General features: G+C 38.7%; 1 protein-coding gene and 1 long non-coding RNA gene across 8 annotated transcripts in view; one reads left to right on the top strand and one right to left on the bottom strand.

Annotated features, from left to right (window-relative positions):
* Positions 1-574: 574 nt before the first annotated feature.
* Positions 575-10,545, bottom strand: LOC111327221 (high mobility group protein 20A). Its single transcript, XM_022931353.2, has 9 exons — positions 10,238-10,545; positions 7,104-7,213; positions 6,649-6,764; positions 5,731-5,952; positions 4,492-4,609; positions 4,219-4,265; positions 3,622-3,817; positions 2,303-2,657; positions 575-1,824 (listed from the first exon to the last, which is right to left on the bottom strand). Exons 1-9 carry the CDS (start codon positions 10,543-10,545, stop codon positions 1,791-1,793), a joined length of 1,506 nt encoding a protein of 501 aa, XP_022787088.1. The 3' UTR covers positions 575-1,790.
* A 181-nt stretch (positions 10,546-10,726) lies between these two features.
* LOC111327223 (uncharacterized) overlaps positions 10,727-14,831 on the top strand; it is a 45,023-nt gene continuing 40,918 nt past the window's right edge. For 6 of the 7 annotated variants that reach the window (XR_016000186.1, XR_016000187.1, XR_016000188.1 and 3 more), the window contains exons 1-2: positions 10,727-14,001; positions 14,427-14,811. This is a non-coding gene — a long non-coding RNA (uncharacterized LOC111327223). Of the gene's footprint in view, positions 14,002-14,426; positions 14,812-14,831 lie in introns of those variants that run through there. The other variant, XR_016000191.1, reaches the window with a different exon arrangement.

The following is a 14,831-nucleotide window of genomic DNA, read 5'->3' as shown; positions in this document are numbered from 1 at the left end:
AAGGGGACGAGGAGGGGGTTTGCGTTTAAAGTGCATCCATTGTCTCTCTCCGCCCTCCATCCAAGATAAGCTGGTATCATGTCATAAACGGACGGCCCGAGACGGTCCGGTCTGCAACTTCGCCGAAGGTTAGTGTCGTTGTGCAAGCTTAGATCACCGGTGGTGTGCTAAGCGTGACGGGTTCGATACCTTAGTCGGTGGCCTGAGCTGTCTCTGTCTTTGTCGCGAGCTCGCGGCTTCTAATTTAGAATTTAAGTGATTTAGAGCACCCTATTGACCACTTTCATAAATGGCTGCCGGATTAACATTCTTTTGTTAAAATTTAAATTAGCCTTTCTGACCTCGTTCTCCAGTTCAAAATTCAAAAGAATACATTATCTCAAGCGAGGCTAGTGAGGCTAATTTGAATTTAAACAAAAGAATATGAATCCGGCGGCCATTTATGAAAGTGGTGTATAGTCGTAAAATCACAAAATGACCTCTGTAGCTTCAGAGATGGAAACAAAAGTTTCGAGGTGAAAGCCATTTTCAGCATAGAGCCATCTTAAGTGTGACGGGATTAACACACCTCATAATCACTTAAAAATCATGAATCTTTCTTTTTATCAATCAAAACAAATCCAGAATCTTTACAGTGATTTCATAAATAACTCCGCTCTACTTACGCATGAACTCTTCAAAGTTACAAACATCCAATATGGATAACTCTCTAGAGTCGATCTTGAACGGAAAACGATTTGTATTTCTCAGAACGAAATTTCATTTTGAGTGAGCGGCTATAATGGGGTCACATTAAGGTGTACAAAATTTGAATATTTTCTTTTTCTCTGTCTCAGAGAAATTGTTTAAGAGACCTTTAGATTATTCTACGACTATGACAACGAGTTCGAGATGGCGGTTATACAGCAGTAGCCGTCAACAGTGAAGAGAGAGTTTTGAAAAAATGGCTTAGCCTCGAAAACAAGATAACTAAACGTGAAACATTTTCAAAGTTTTTACAGCAGGAACCAGAAATATTCAATCTAGTGTCGAAAGTAATCACGGATAATATTGGTTTTACTTTTCAACGCTCGGCGATTGGTCCAGAAAGTTCGTGCCATGATCTCAACCAATCAGATTTAAAATCAAACCCAATCGCGACTTAGTCACGCGTGTTTTCCCGCGCTTTGAGCTGTCCGCTTACTTTTACTTTAATTCTCATTGGCTAGTTATGATATTTTCCTTTCCTCTGATTGGCTATTATGATTAGTTTGGTTTTGGTTTTGCGGCACTCAACACTCAATAGAAATGCCCTCTAAGTCCCAATGTAATACTTGGGCAAACTTCGTTGTCCAATAAGAGTACAATTTATCTAGAAGTGTATATTTCCTTACTATTTTGCTTTTAACTTGAATAATAATCTCTGACCCGTTGTCGCACTTGTCCCTGGATCTAAAGGTCTCGTTTATTTTATCCTTTGGATATTACTTTCCTTTAGCGCTGTATACTCGCAGTTATTTCGTTCAGCAACTCTGTTCTTATAAAACGCCTTTGAGGCGATGGAAAAAAAAATAAATAGAGACGATTATTGCCTATTTTTTGTACGCGCACATGTCGTTCAGCGAGGCCATACAAATTGATTGTGTATGCAGTTTTAACCGTCCGAGTTCAAAACTCGGAGAAAAATCTTGCTCTGATTGCAGTTGATCCACTAGGATCAATGGACGTCGCTCGTTTGGTTCGTGTGCGTGAGAGCCGTTTGGCGGCAACTTGCCCCAGTTCGATGCAGGCCGAGGGCTGGAAATGGAATCCTATTCTGTCAAATTCAGACCTTTATCCGCATCGCTGAAAAATATAAACCAAAAAGCAATATGACGAAAAAATGTAATTCGTGATAAACTGTACAACACTTCATAACATAGCTGAAGAGTGTTGTTTCCTGTAAACCCGGAAACGAGAGAAACGCTTTCAAGTTGAGCATAATCAGAATCTGTTGGTGTATTCTGGTAGGCAGGAGTCACTACGAAAGGTACGAATCATTTGGTAAAGATTGAAAGCTCAAAGCGCGGGAAAACGCGTATGACTTGTGACTGATTGGTTGAGATCTTGGCGCGAATTTTCTGGACCAATCACCGAGCGAAAGGAGAGATTAGTACGAGTACTTTTTAGCACACGAATCACATTTTCCCGCGCTTTAAACTAAGGTGCATACATGCTCCACGTTTCCATTGGTTTTTAGGATTCTACGGGCTAATTGAGCGTTGGGATAACAATAGTTTCGATTCCACGATGCTTAAAGAGCTCTAATGTCTATCCAACTTACTTTGGAAATCCGAGGCGTGACACGATTTCTCGCACATTTCTAATAAGTCCTTCATTTTCTTGCGGCGAGTCCAGTATAACTGAATACAGTCTAGTCATATATGAGTCAATAGTATCTAAAGTGGGAACTTCGTTGGTCCCAGGAAGCACCAAGTTCGCAAACGCTTGCACAAGAGCTGTGCGAAGATTGCTCAGATGATTGAGTAATACTATGTTGGCGTTTCGTTGTTGATTTGTTTCCATTTCGATTTTTTCTATGGCTTGTTTTAAGCTTTCCACGTGTTTAGAGGTGAGTGAGTTCTGTTCCTCAAATTCGGTGGCCGCTTTACGAAGCTGTCTCAGTTCGTCTTCACGCACTAAGAATAAAGTTGAAGAGAATTAACAAAGCAGACGCATGATAAAGATTACAATTACCATAAGAGTTGTCATAACACATTGTCATGTTACACACTGTAATTTCCTGTTTGGACACACTGACCACTCGGCTAGCGCGCGAACTTCAGGATTATAAGGTTTAGGTTCAGGTTCGGATTATTGTGTCGAATCATTGCGTTGTTTTTTTAGAAAGACACTTACACCCTCAACGTAGGCATAAATGGGTATTAGCGAACTATGAGCGATATTTGAAGAATTACTAGGAGAGAAATTGCGATGGGTTGCCATTTCCTTTCAAGGGAAGTGGAATACCCGAGGTCACCTTAAATGAATAAATAATAAATAAATAATTTAGCAATGGACATTCCACTGGGTGGCTCTTCTTGTCCACTGTTTCCAGATCGAATTGGAATTTGGAATGTTGGTTTTTGCGGAGGGAGGAAAACCGGAGGACCCGGAGAAAAACCCTCGGAGCAAGGACGAGAACCAACAAACTCAACCCACATGTGACGCCAGGTCCGGGAATCGAACCCGGGTCACAGTGGTGGGAGGAGAGTGCTCTAACCACTACGCCATCCCCTGCTCCCCCAAAAGATATATACTAAAGAAAACCGGAAAAGAACCGGGGATGCGAGCTGGAACAAATCAAAGAATTTTTATGAGGGGGGAGGTCAGATTAATTTTCGACGAACCCAAGCTCACCCCCACCCCCCCCACCCCTTAATCTGCGGTTACACCGAAAAAAGTCTGACAGTTGAGTCGTAAATGTGATCCTGTCATTGCAAAATCTTGATTTCAGACAAGTTATGAAAAAATCCTCAGAAGTCTAATGGGGGTGGGGGGGAAGTCTGGACAGCTCGGATCCTCATTCTGAATCCGCGATTTATGAGCCACTAGGATTTAGTGCTGACTTTATCTTTAACGTCTACCTTACGGTGTACATACTTTCATTGTGTTTAAGGAACTCTTCCGTGAACACGGGAGCGTTAAATCCAGGTAATTCATCTTCTTCTTCACTTTCGTTTAACTTTCCAGACACTGTCTGTTTGTGCTTACGACCAAGGATGTGTTCTCTCTTGTTGTGAAGGTTGTTAAAGTACTGATTGCAAGGTTTGCAATAGAGATCGTCTTCTGCACAGAGCTAAAACGAAGAATAAATAGAACAGGCAATTTATTTTCATACACTATATTTGGGAAATGTCTTGAGGACGTGAAACGAAAGTATTTGAAATCGCCGTGTGACCTTGATTGTTCCCCGTTCGATACATAAGAAGCGAGCCAGGAAAACTTGGTCTTGTAAATTAAATCGAGGCTCTTGCGATAAGTTTCCCATGAAATAAATTGGTGAGGCGACAAATAAGTTTTCTCGTTCACTTGCTGTTTCAACGAAGTCCCATCGTCCAACTTCGTGATAGAAACACGTAAAAAATGGAGGGGAAAAAGTTAAACGGCGAAAGAAAACTATTTTTTTTTATTGTTGTAGTAGTTTATTTTGTTATCGAACATAGGCCACTAGAAACGAGCAACTTTTCTTCAACTTACTTCAATTCCATTTGATAAGCCATCTAACCCGTCAGAGTTCTCCAGATCTGAAAGAAAACCACTACGTCATGAACTAACGAGCTGTTACCCATACTCATACTAACTGCATGCGACGAAATGCTAAATTAAGAGATCACATTCAGTCGAGTAGGATGCTCCATATTTAACCTTGCATTTCCTGAAGAAATCGAGATCAGAGCAACGGAGCAGTAAAAAGAGCGTGAAATGAAAAGAATAGAACCTGCCACGACACCAAGGAAACAATACACTTACTTTTTCTTTTCCGTTCCGCTTGCTTCTTCAAAAAGTTCTTATAAGCATCTGTTTTCTGGTATGCTTCTAATTCCATCATGTATCTTTCTTTATCTTTCTCTGCTTCATCTAAATATCGCTGAAATTCGAAAAATTAAATAGCTGCAGTAGGCACAAAGTTATTCTTAATATTTGCATTTGAACTTTGAATTTAGTGCCTGAGCAGTGCCTTTACCCCCGGAGGTCTCTCAAATGAAGGCGTGTTGCTTTTGCCTTCGTACCTTAAGGCAACATCTCATTGTTCATTTTCAACCTCCATCAACACAAGAGAGCTTTTTTGTGACCCACATTAAGAGGCCAGCTTAAAAATAAACTCCTTTTATTCATTTCATACCTGCATAGCACTGTTTTATAAAACTGACGGAGCCCAAATAGATTCAAACGAAAAATGATTGAGACCACATATGATGACTGGACATATAGCTGTGGCAGTCACACCCTAATTGGGGCTTCCAGTATAAAAAGATGGTTAAGTTCTTCATTCTGAAATCCAATAGAAAGACCTAGTTGGGGTTCAAAACAGACATATCATAGAACAGTTTGGTACATTTACACTGTACCATATCGGCCACTGGTAATAAACAGGACAAAAATGCCAAGGTAGGGATGAGCCTGAAAATAGGAAGCAAAGGTGCAGGCTACTGTCATGGGATTCTATTATGGGGCTCTGCCAGCACAAATTGAATCAAAGCAACAGTCTGCCCACAGGCTTGGGACCAGGAGATTCTAAAGCCAAAATAAGTAACAACAGGTTACAGTAAACATGCTTGTCAGTAAAGTAGCAGAGTCTTGTCACGGTTACACAAGCCCTTTCTGAGAGACAGAAAATGGGAGGCAGCTGTCTGTTTCAGAGGAAAAGTCTTCATTGCACCAAGAAGGTTAAGATGAGGGCAGTGGGTTTTAGACATTACAATCAAAATATTCTTCAGAAAGAAGTGAAATTCCAATGATTTGAGGGGAAGTAGTGGGTGAGTGAAAACAAACAATTGTTCTGTGTGAAGGATGCAAATTTTATGCATAAATGGTTTGGTATACTAATAGTCTAAAAATGAAAGTCAAAAAGATAAAAAATAATAGCTTTTGGGTTCCCTTTACTTTGTTCCAAAATTTATGGATATTTCTATCACCCTGTACAAGCTATAATGTAAATTTTGGAGCATTAATTATCAGAATCTTGCAAATATTTATAAACAAACATACTTGTTTTCCTTCTGTAGAAAGCTTACTCCACTGTGCACCAAGCAGTTTTGTAACTTCTGGGAAATTTAAGTCTGGGCGCTCTGCTCTGACTTTTTCACGCTGCTCATTAAGGAATCTTACATATCCAGTTAGGGGTGCCTTTGGTGCATTGCTGTCACGGAATGTTTTACGACGTTTCTTTCCCTTTGGCCATCCTCCTTTCTTTTTCTGAACATACATGTACTTTATGAGACAAAGACAACAACCAATTAATGGCTAGGTACAACCATGATACTCATAAACATAATCAGATGGTTAAAAAATTCTCCAAACTTGTCTGCAGAACACTGTAACAAAACATTCCCCCACCCTCTTGTCATCCTTGCTTAAAAACAACCCAATTTGATTTTTCAAAATTCAGCAAAAAAATTGTAGACTTCAACAGGAGGCTCTGGGTAATAAAGTGGAGAGTCAAGGTGAGTTCCTCATGAAACTTTTAACAAATTCTGTTGTTTGACACTGAATTTTAAAATATTGAAATTGGGCTGTAGATATGCTGAATATTTACAATACAACAACGGGTGGTTTATATCACCAAATGAGTAAGCTTACAGTACTTGTTAAAATTTCATTGAAATTACTAAGAGGAAATAAAAAAAGCTTTGAAGTCATCTCAGTCACAATCAACTGAGCACGTGTCTTTGCTATCATGCTAGTACAAATAATAATTTGGCTATACGAAACAACCTTTGTACTTTCAATAATTGTAATAGTTGAGACACAGTCTCACAAATGTGAAAAGAAAAGCTTACAACTTTACACCTCTGTCCCAGGTGTTTTGTGAAACTTTTCTGAATAATTGAAACAAGTCATGACTACAGTGAACTTTTTATAACCAAGAAATGTGAAACAGGGAATGTCATAAAAAAAATATCTCACCCCTGATTTCTCCACATCACCATGGGAGTTAGACACAGTTGTTGTGGTCTGAGTCTCCTGACAAACAGTTTCCTCTGCTGAGCCCCCTTCACTTTCTCCACCACTCAAAATCTCAACTAAAAACAAAACCTTTTTAAAAATACTATATATGTTGTATAATATGTGTAGATGTGAATTGGCTAAAATATGGCCCATATCAGAACCAACACAAAGGTAACAGCTGCTCTAAATTAAGGTGAAGTCAGATTTGAGGATTCTGTTATTGACACAACCTGTAGGTTGCCCAAATTTGTGACCTATGTTTTGACTTATGTCACAAAGTCAGTGACCCAGATTTTTCTCTACTTGTCAAGGTGACCAAAATGGTTGTAGCTTGGAGTGCTGGGGAAAAGTACTCTTCACCTGTGTAGGATATACTTATAACAAATACTGGCCAGGCTAATTTCCTTGTATACCTTGACTGAGGTCAGATACAAAATCTGCTTCAGATGTTGGTAAAGTTTGACTCCCTTGAGATGCATGATAACTGGGGACTCCATTGTGAGTTGTAGCTGTAAAATGTAAACTGTAAACATAACAAAGACATAGTTAAAATTGTAAGATGTGAGTGGTCCAGCAGTCAGTGTGCTGGACTCTGGGTTGGATGGCCCAGGTTCAAGTCCTGGCTGGGGCACTATGTTGTGTCCCTAAGCAATTCGCTTCACTCACACTGCTTCATCTTCTCAGATAAGACATAAAGCCATAGGTTCCGTCTCCTGCAGAGTTAGGGGTAGGAGATGTTAATTTCCCATGCACGAGATTACTGTGTGATGGATGTCCACCCCTGGGGTGGGATGGGTGGGAAGATGAGATTGTTACATGAACTGAAGTGGCTGCCAGAGGCATCTGATAAAAAACTGAATAAACTGAATCAACCTTAACCTTGTTGTAAAGCGCTATTGATCAGCACATGTAAATATGCATTATATAAATTGGCAAATTATTATTATAAAATGGGTTAAAAACAATTTTAAAAAGAGATGTTCCTTTACAGAACCACACTTTAACAAAAGAACTAAATGCACAAGCCACACTTGAGTTAAGAATCACTGCCAAATTGTGATAGATCATAAATAAATTAGCAAATGAATAGGAAGGTTAATGATGGGCTATATAACCCACTGACTCTTAAGATTGACTATCATCTAAATTCTCCTTAAAATATCACCCCTAAATCACACGGCAAAGTCCCAAGATTAAAGGAAATAATCACCCAATGAAGAAACTTTTGATTATTAAACAAATTCTCCTTGTGAAAACCTCAGGAAATGTTTAGAGAACAATATAGAGAATATGTATGTAAGGGGATAAAGGAGTGGGGAGTATTTTCCCAAAAGATTTGGGCCTTAAATATTTCCAATGAAAAAATACTTGTGTACTCCTTTTCAGGCCGAGTAAGTGTTTCAAACAAGTGATTCCATCACTTGTAACTCAGACCATAAACTGTATAAGCTCTTGCCTCCTCATAACTGTGAACTCCATCTGAGATGAAAGAGGAAATTTAATGTTCCTCTGGCTAAGACGAAGAGATTAACTCATGAACACATTTATATATAGTAATTGTAGTAAATTTGTGAACATTTTTTCTTATATTTTTATCATACTTTTATTAGATTTTACTATAATTGTAATGATTAATCTAATTCAGCTCTTGGCTGTGATTTTAATCAGAATAAACTATCTATCTGTTTGTTTTATTGATAATTCTGCAAGATAACAGTTATATCTATGTTATATAATCATAAATAGTTCTAGTGTGCTCCTCAAAGATTGACTCTTGATGATTTCTAGGAACTTCTAGAAGGGCTATTCAAAATTCTTTGGTGACTTGTCATTGATAATCAAGGACAAAAAAGGCAAAATTGCAGTTCTTGACTGTTTTGTTGTGATCAGATTCCTCTATGGGATAGAAGAACCCTTCAAAATTTGCCTTGCAACCAGTGTGTGGCTTGATAACTCAGTTGGTAGTAGAGCCCAACTAGTATCAGGGAGGTTTGGCTTTGAATCCATTCAAAGCCTGAATTTTTCAGGTCTCTTTTCTCCAATTGCTTAAATTGGGGCACACTTACCAAGATCATTGCTTTACTTGATTTCAACTGCAGGTCAAATAAAACTTACTTCATTTAAAATCTTTAACTTTGAACTTACTTTTAAAAAAATACAGATGCATGGAAACAGAATCTGAAAATTAGTCCCATAACTGTGAAATGCATTTTGTGCTGCAGCTTGAATGCCCAGGAAGTATATAATTATGATCATGTAGTTGCACACTGTGTTTACTTTTGTCAGATGCTAAATTATGAAAAATTTTAGTAACAGAGGACCTCTGTTTTGGTGGTTGTCACCATGCTAAAAATAAAAAATTGCTCTAGTCATTTATTTACAGCTAGCAATGAGTATACTTCTGTTATCATAGGCCTCTGGTTGTTGCTGGGTGGATAACGTTATATCCTCGATAAACAACTATCTTGGCCAAGTAGTTCACAGCTAGGTTAGATATCCTGTGGTTAGTGTGAAATCTAATTTTAGTGCTTCCAGTATCATTGGCTCTGGTTGTTCAAAGGATGGATAATGCTATCCTCTGGGTAAACAACTATCTTGACTGGGTATTTTAAAGCTAGGTTGAGATAACCTAGGATTAGTGTGAAATCTGATTTTAAACCTGAAAGCTTTAAAAGAAATTTAGTATAATTCTTTTTGCCTGCAATTTGATTATTGAATGCTCTAAAATGAATAAAGAAAATTATCCTGAAAAGGTGTTTGAACAAAGGAATAAATTTGACCTTGGGTGAGTGCTGCTCAACCTTCTAACTGGGCACTGGCAGATAACACAGTATATTTTGTCAACCCTTATCTGCTGAGCGACCTTGTTCACAGCTGGGTTAAGATAACCCAGGGTTAGTTTGAAATCGGATTTCAGATCTGAAAGCTCTAAAAGTAAATTCCATTTGATTTTTTTGTCTACAATTTGATAATTGGATGCTCTAAAAAGAATAGAGAAATTTATGGTAAAAAGGCTTTTGAACAGAGGAATGAAGAAGCCCAAATTAAAATTTAACCTTGGGTGAGCATTAATTGGCTTTCGAACAACTGGGCCCTCGATAACAATTTATCCGTTGGAGAGCGTTATCGTATCCACTCTTTGAACAATTGGGCTGAGTTGTTCAAAGCTGGGATAAAATAACCCAGGGTTATGAAATTTGATTTCAGTTCTGGAAGCTTTAAAAGAAAGTTCAATTTAATTCTCTTTGTCTACGATTCGATGATTGCACGCCCAAAAAGGAATAGGGACAATGACCCTAAAAAGGCACTTGAATAGAGAAATAAAGAAACCCAGATTAAAAGTTAACCTTAGTTTGGCGCTAATTGGCCTTCAAACAACTGGGCCCTAAACACAACAGGGCCTCGATGTATATATACTATGATGTCAATGATCATTTTTACCTTCTCCTTATATTCTTAATGTCCCCTTGAGCAGAAGGAAAAAAATAGCTCTAACTAAAATCTTGGAGGTTATAGAGTTCAATTTAGAATCCTGTTTGTTACCAACCTGCCGTCTTCCCCAACAGTCGCTACGGCTAATTCGCTGGAATCACCCACGTGTTTTACATCCACGGGATCAAAACTGGAAAGAGCAAAGCCGGGTAGGGACGTTACAGTCGTGGTCCCATCAAGTGTTGGGGTAAGAACCGCCAAGCCAGTCGACCCAGGCACAGAGGTAACAGAAAAGGTTGCTAGAGAGGTGCTCGATATAGCCTGTGAGTCCAGAACCTGTGCTAGTGCAGTGGCAGTCGCACAACTCGTTCCGTTTACTAGCGAAGAGTCGGCGTGCAATGTGGGGTTGTCTTCAAGGTCCATGGCTGTAGCTCCAAGAGACACGCGACTTCTTTTTCCTACAGGAAGTGAGTTTCTCGTTTGTTTTTTTTGGACGGAAGTGATTGTCTGGACTATTTTTTAGAGGGGGGTAAGGAGTTTCGTCTTTGGGATCAATCCCAATAAAATGGCGGTCAAGCCTCAATAATCCGAACCACCCTCGAAGGCTAAAGGCAAGAGTATCAAGTTCCCGGATAAAGAATTTTGTATTAGTTATATGACCATTGAGAGCCTTCGATGGATAACCGCTGATCATTTCTGAGCGAGCAATGGGACAGCAAAACCTGAGCCGGGAAATTCGAAATGTACTTCTGCAGCTGGAGGATTATAACGACAGAAACTTTTGCGACTCCGCTCACCACTTTTCACAAGGTAAGCTTTCCGCAAAAAACTTCTTAGAAGACATTTGCCGCCTCCCGGTTAGCTCAATGGATAGAGCGCCGGACTGTTGAGCGGGAAGTACGTCGAGGGTTCGAGCCCGGCCGGACCAACACTCAAGGTCTTAAAATTAAATAAATAAATAAACTTTAATAGCTAACACAATTACTGGTAACCCAGTAGTTTACATTGTGGGCTGTATTAAAAAGAATTGTAAAAACTAGATTATCGAGAACAGCATGCACATAAATATATTCAAAACGTTCCAGAGATGGTAAAATGTTCACGATCTGAATTACTTTGTAGAAAATTGTTCTCTAAAAGTTTCCTAAAATTGCTTTCATCTGTAACAGTTTTAAATTTGTCGTCCAGGCGGTTCCATAAGTAAGTGGCACTCGCATGAAATGTTCGAAGGCCCACGTTGGAGCGACATTTCGGCACGGCGAGATGATCATGGAAAGAAGCTCGCGTATTATAAGAATGGGTGTTTTTTAGATAAGTTCTACAGCTTGTAAAATAATGCGGACACTCTCTGTTCACAATTTTGAACGTCATGCACAATTTCTTCATGTGTGTTACATCATCAATTGGCATCCATTGTAGTTTCTTGAACATTTGAACATTGTGAAAACTAGCATCTAATATTAACCTACTACAACGTTTCTGCACTTTAAGTATTCTTAACAATTGGTCTGAAAAATTACTGAGGAGAATGTGCTACCTTTCTATAATATCAGGAAATGGATAGGCATTCTAGTCTTCTCGGTAAGGACGAATAAACCGTAGGTCTCTTCTCCTGCAGGGTTGGGGTAGGAGACGTTAATTTCCCACGCATGAGATCACTGTGTGGTGGATGTCCTCCCTTGGGGTGGGGTGGGATGGGTGGGTACTAGGGCCCGCAGTAATTGGCGCAAGCTGTTGCGGGGTCCCTGCCTGTCGGCGAAGCTACTAAATTAAATTAAAAATTAAAATTTTTATTTCCATTAAAAGGCATATGATGTCGTTGATCTAGTATGGTTCTGAAGTTCACCAAAATGCGATCGATCGCATCGTTCGCTAATTCATTTACGAGCTTTCCCCGAGTTAGAACAGGACATCTCTCCGTTATGTTCATCAAAACTTTAGGTTGTATCATCGTTATGTGCATATAACGAAGAAATGTCGTTGAACTATGTGTCTTTGCCTTTATTTTGCATCCATGTTTCGTCTTGCATTTTAGGGAAAATTGTGTGGAGAAATACAAGGGCGATTTTGCAAAGTAATGCTGTGGATAGGCGGTGCAATGCACAGCCCGTAATGCGTTGTCAGGAGATTGAAATAAGAAAAAAGAAAAAAGAAAAAAGAAAAAAGAAAAAAGAAAAAAGAAAACAGAGACAAAAAAAGCAAGGAAAAAAGAAACGCTTGTGCCACGTTACCGTGAAAATTGCCCTAGTTTGGAATGGCCTCGCAGTTTGTTTGGCCTTTTAATCTGGCCGGATTGAATTTTGAAAACCTTTTGTCATTTCTTTAATTGGCTTAATTTATCCAGTTCCATTCGCGGATGTGAAAGTGAGAGTGGTGCCATACCATTTATTTAGTCGTTTTCGTCTCAGTGCTTCTCACCGGCAGCGCATACTTTGGGTGTCAGTCTTCGATTACTTTATCATGGGTTGATTACCTTTTTCATTGGTTTTCTGAGAATCAGCAACTAATTATTTAAATGAATTCAAAATAAATCAGAGTAAGCGCTTTTTTTTCAGTCTCTCTGACAAACTTTTCATTTGATAGACATTAAAGACAGTAACACGAGAAAAGGTTTATAAATCAATTGCAAGTGGCAAGCTTTCCTCGTGTACTCCTTACATCCCGCATGGATTTAATCACTTTACAAAACCCTGCAAAATGTGTGATTCTGTCACATAACTAGCACACAAGACTCTTTTAGGTAGATGTTAGATGAAATATATCTTTTTAATAAGCGTAGCTTCTAGAGTAAAAAAGATCATCCAGGACCTTTCTGTGTACAAAGCTTCACTTATTTATTGTTGAATAAGATCATTGACATGACATTCTAATAATTAAAAGGCTTTTTTTCCTTTTTTTTTAAAGATCATTGATATGACATTCTAATAAAGGCTTTGTTACTTTTTTTTAAAGGCTTGCATCGAGTGAACGACGTGCATCAAATGGAAAAAAAAGGGACTGAAAAACGCCACTGAGAATATCTTAGTAGTTTGCGCTAACGTCAAGTAGTTGATTTACTCAACGAGTTTGCGAGGCCTAACTGAGACATCCACTATGATATAAACACTGTCCTACAAAAATTAAGGAGGCTAAAGGTTTCTATCAAAGAGTTTCGCCAGACGACTTCCTTCTAGGGCAAATACCGACTACATCATCGATGTCATATATGTGCTTCTTTCAGGTGATGTACTGATGCAGCAAAACACACAGATATTTCCGAAGCTTTTATATGTATCTGTTGTTTTCCGGTTTCCTTGCACTAAAATGTAGTGGCCCTTAGAGCCCAATATATAAGTTTATAAGCTATGGCTGGTTAGTTGGTTCTGACTCTCTCTATCGAGTATGCAAGTAGAGAAAATAAACTGCTCTTGAACTGAAATTCTAAGTTTGTTCAGTTAACGTGAGAGCTACGAGATATGGGGGTTTTTGACACTTAACCCAAGTCACACAAAATGAAACAGTAATAAAACGTACCGCGTGTATATCACATTGTACTAAAGTCAGTAATTTTATATTTTCATATTTCTTCATTATTTAATTGTATCCCGATATAAGAAAACTGCTCGATACTAAAAGATTGTATCACTTTGGCCATGGTGGTTGAAGGATGTTTGGTGAAAGGACCTTGAAATTTGGCAGTTTTTTCCGGGTGCTTCTCCGTTATTCTGTGTTTCTCAGAACAAGATTCTGTGGTTGGGTGTGAAGTACTGAGATGCACTAGAGACAATTGATATCAGTTTTTGGAAAATAGAAGTGATGTGTGCCAAATAATCAAGGATTTAACCCTACTTTAAACCAGCACCTCGAGAGAGTATTCACAATTCCCATCACTTCTTGCCGGTAAGAGAGCAGGATCTCTTAGAACTTTTTAGCACAAGTGAATTAATTAATACTTGCTTTGACACCACTGTGTCTCGATCTTTGTAGCGGTTATTTTAGTTGTGCCATTTTAACCTTGCTTTCTTTTCGTGAATTCTATTTCATATTTTTGTGATTTCCCCTTTTTCATCATTTTCCACGTACACTTGTTCCTTGATACACTGAACTAGATGCTCGAATGCACATGAGGCTTTTGAGTCTTCCTTTCCGATATCTTCCTTTCTTCTGACAGCATCAAAGAGAGTCTGTAGTAAATTAGTGAAACGAAATTAAACCGTAACGTTCAGTAGTAAGACCAGTCTTTGAAAAATCTCTTATTTCGACGAACAGTAAAGCAGACCGCTCAAAACGAAATAAAATTTCCACTTCTTTAAATTCTTTTTCAGGATAGCATCGGGAAGATAGGAGAGAAAGCAACGTTGTCATGTAAATATAATCGTAATTTATTTCTTAACCATTATTTGTAGGTTAACTAGGAGGGTAAAGACAAGCAGAAAAAAAACTACGCAAGTTGATATCTCCATGGATTGAAAGTTGTCAACTTTCTACTTTTTTTTTCAACCACGTTGCTCGGTTTCCCCCTTTAAGCTCCCAAGAGTTATTTGCATTGATTTTCCTTCCAGTGTTGGAAATGTGATGGGTAAAGGTCACGAGAATCAAAGAAATTCTCACCGTAGTTGTCACGAGACTGAGATACGGAGAGAGACCAGTGGGGAGAATTAAATGTTGACCAGAGCTTAAAGGGTGAAAGGAGCGTATGTCAAAGTTTGGGTAAGTTCGTCCTTTCCCAT

This window comes from Stylophora pistillata, chromosome 4 (genome assembly GCF_964205215.1).
Source record: "Stylophora pistillata chromosome 4, jaStyPist1.2, whole genome shotgun sequence".
In the NCBI taxonomy this organism is placed as follows: Eukaryota; Metazoa; Cnidaria; class Anthozoa; order Scleractinia; family Pocilloporidae; genus Stylophora; species Stylophora pistillata.
The sequence above is the reverse complement of the archived record's forward strand: the minus strand, read 5'-3'. Positions and strand labels throughout refer to the sequence as shown.

Coding starts and splice junctions, on each gene's coding strand:
- LOC111327221 (XM_022931353.2), bottom strand. CDS start 10,545: ATGGACCTTGAAGACAACCCCACATTGCACGCCGACTCTTCGCTAGTA. Junction 7,214..10,237: donor ACTGTTGGGGAAGACGGCAG/GTTGGTAACAAA, acceptor TTATGTTTACAG/TTTACATTTTACAGCTACAA. Junction 3,818..4,218: donor GCTTATCAAATGGAATTGAA/GTAAGTTGAAGA, acceptor TCTTCGTTTTAG/CTCTGTGCAGAAGACGATCT.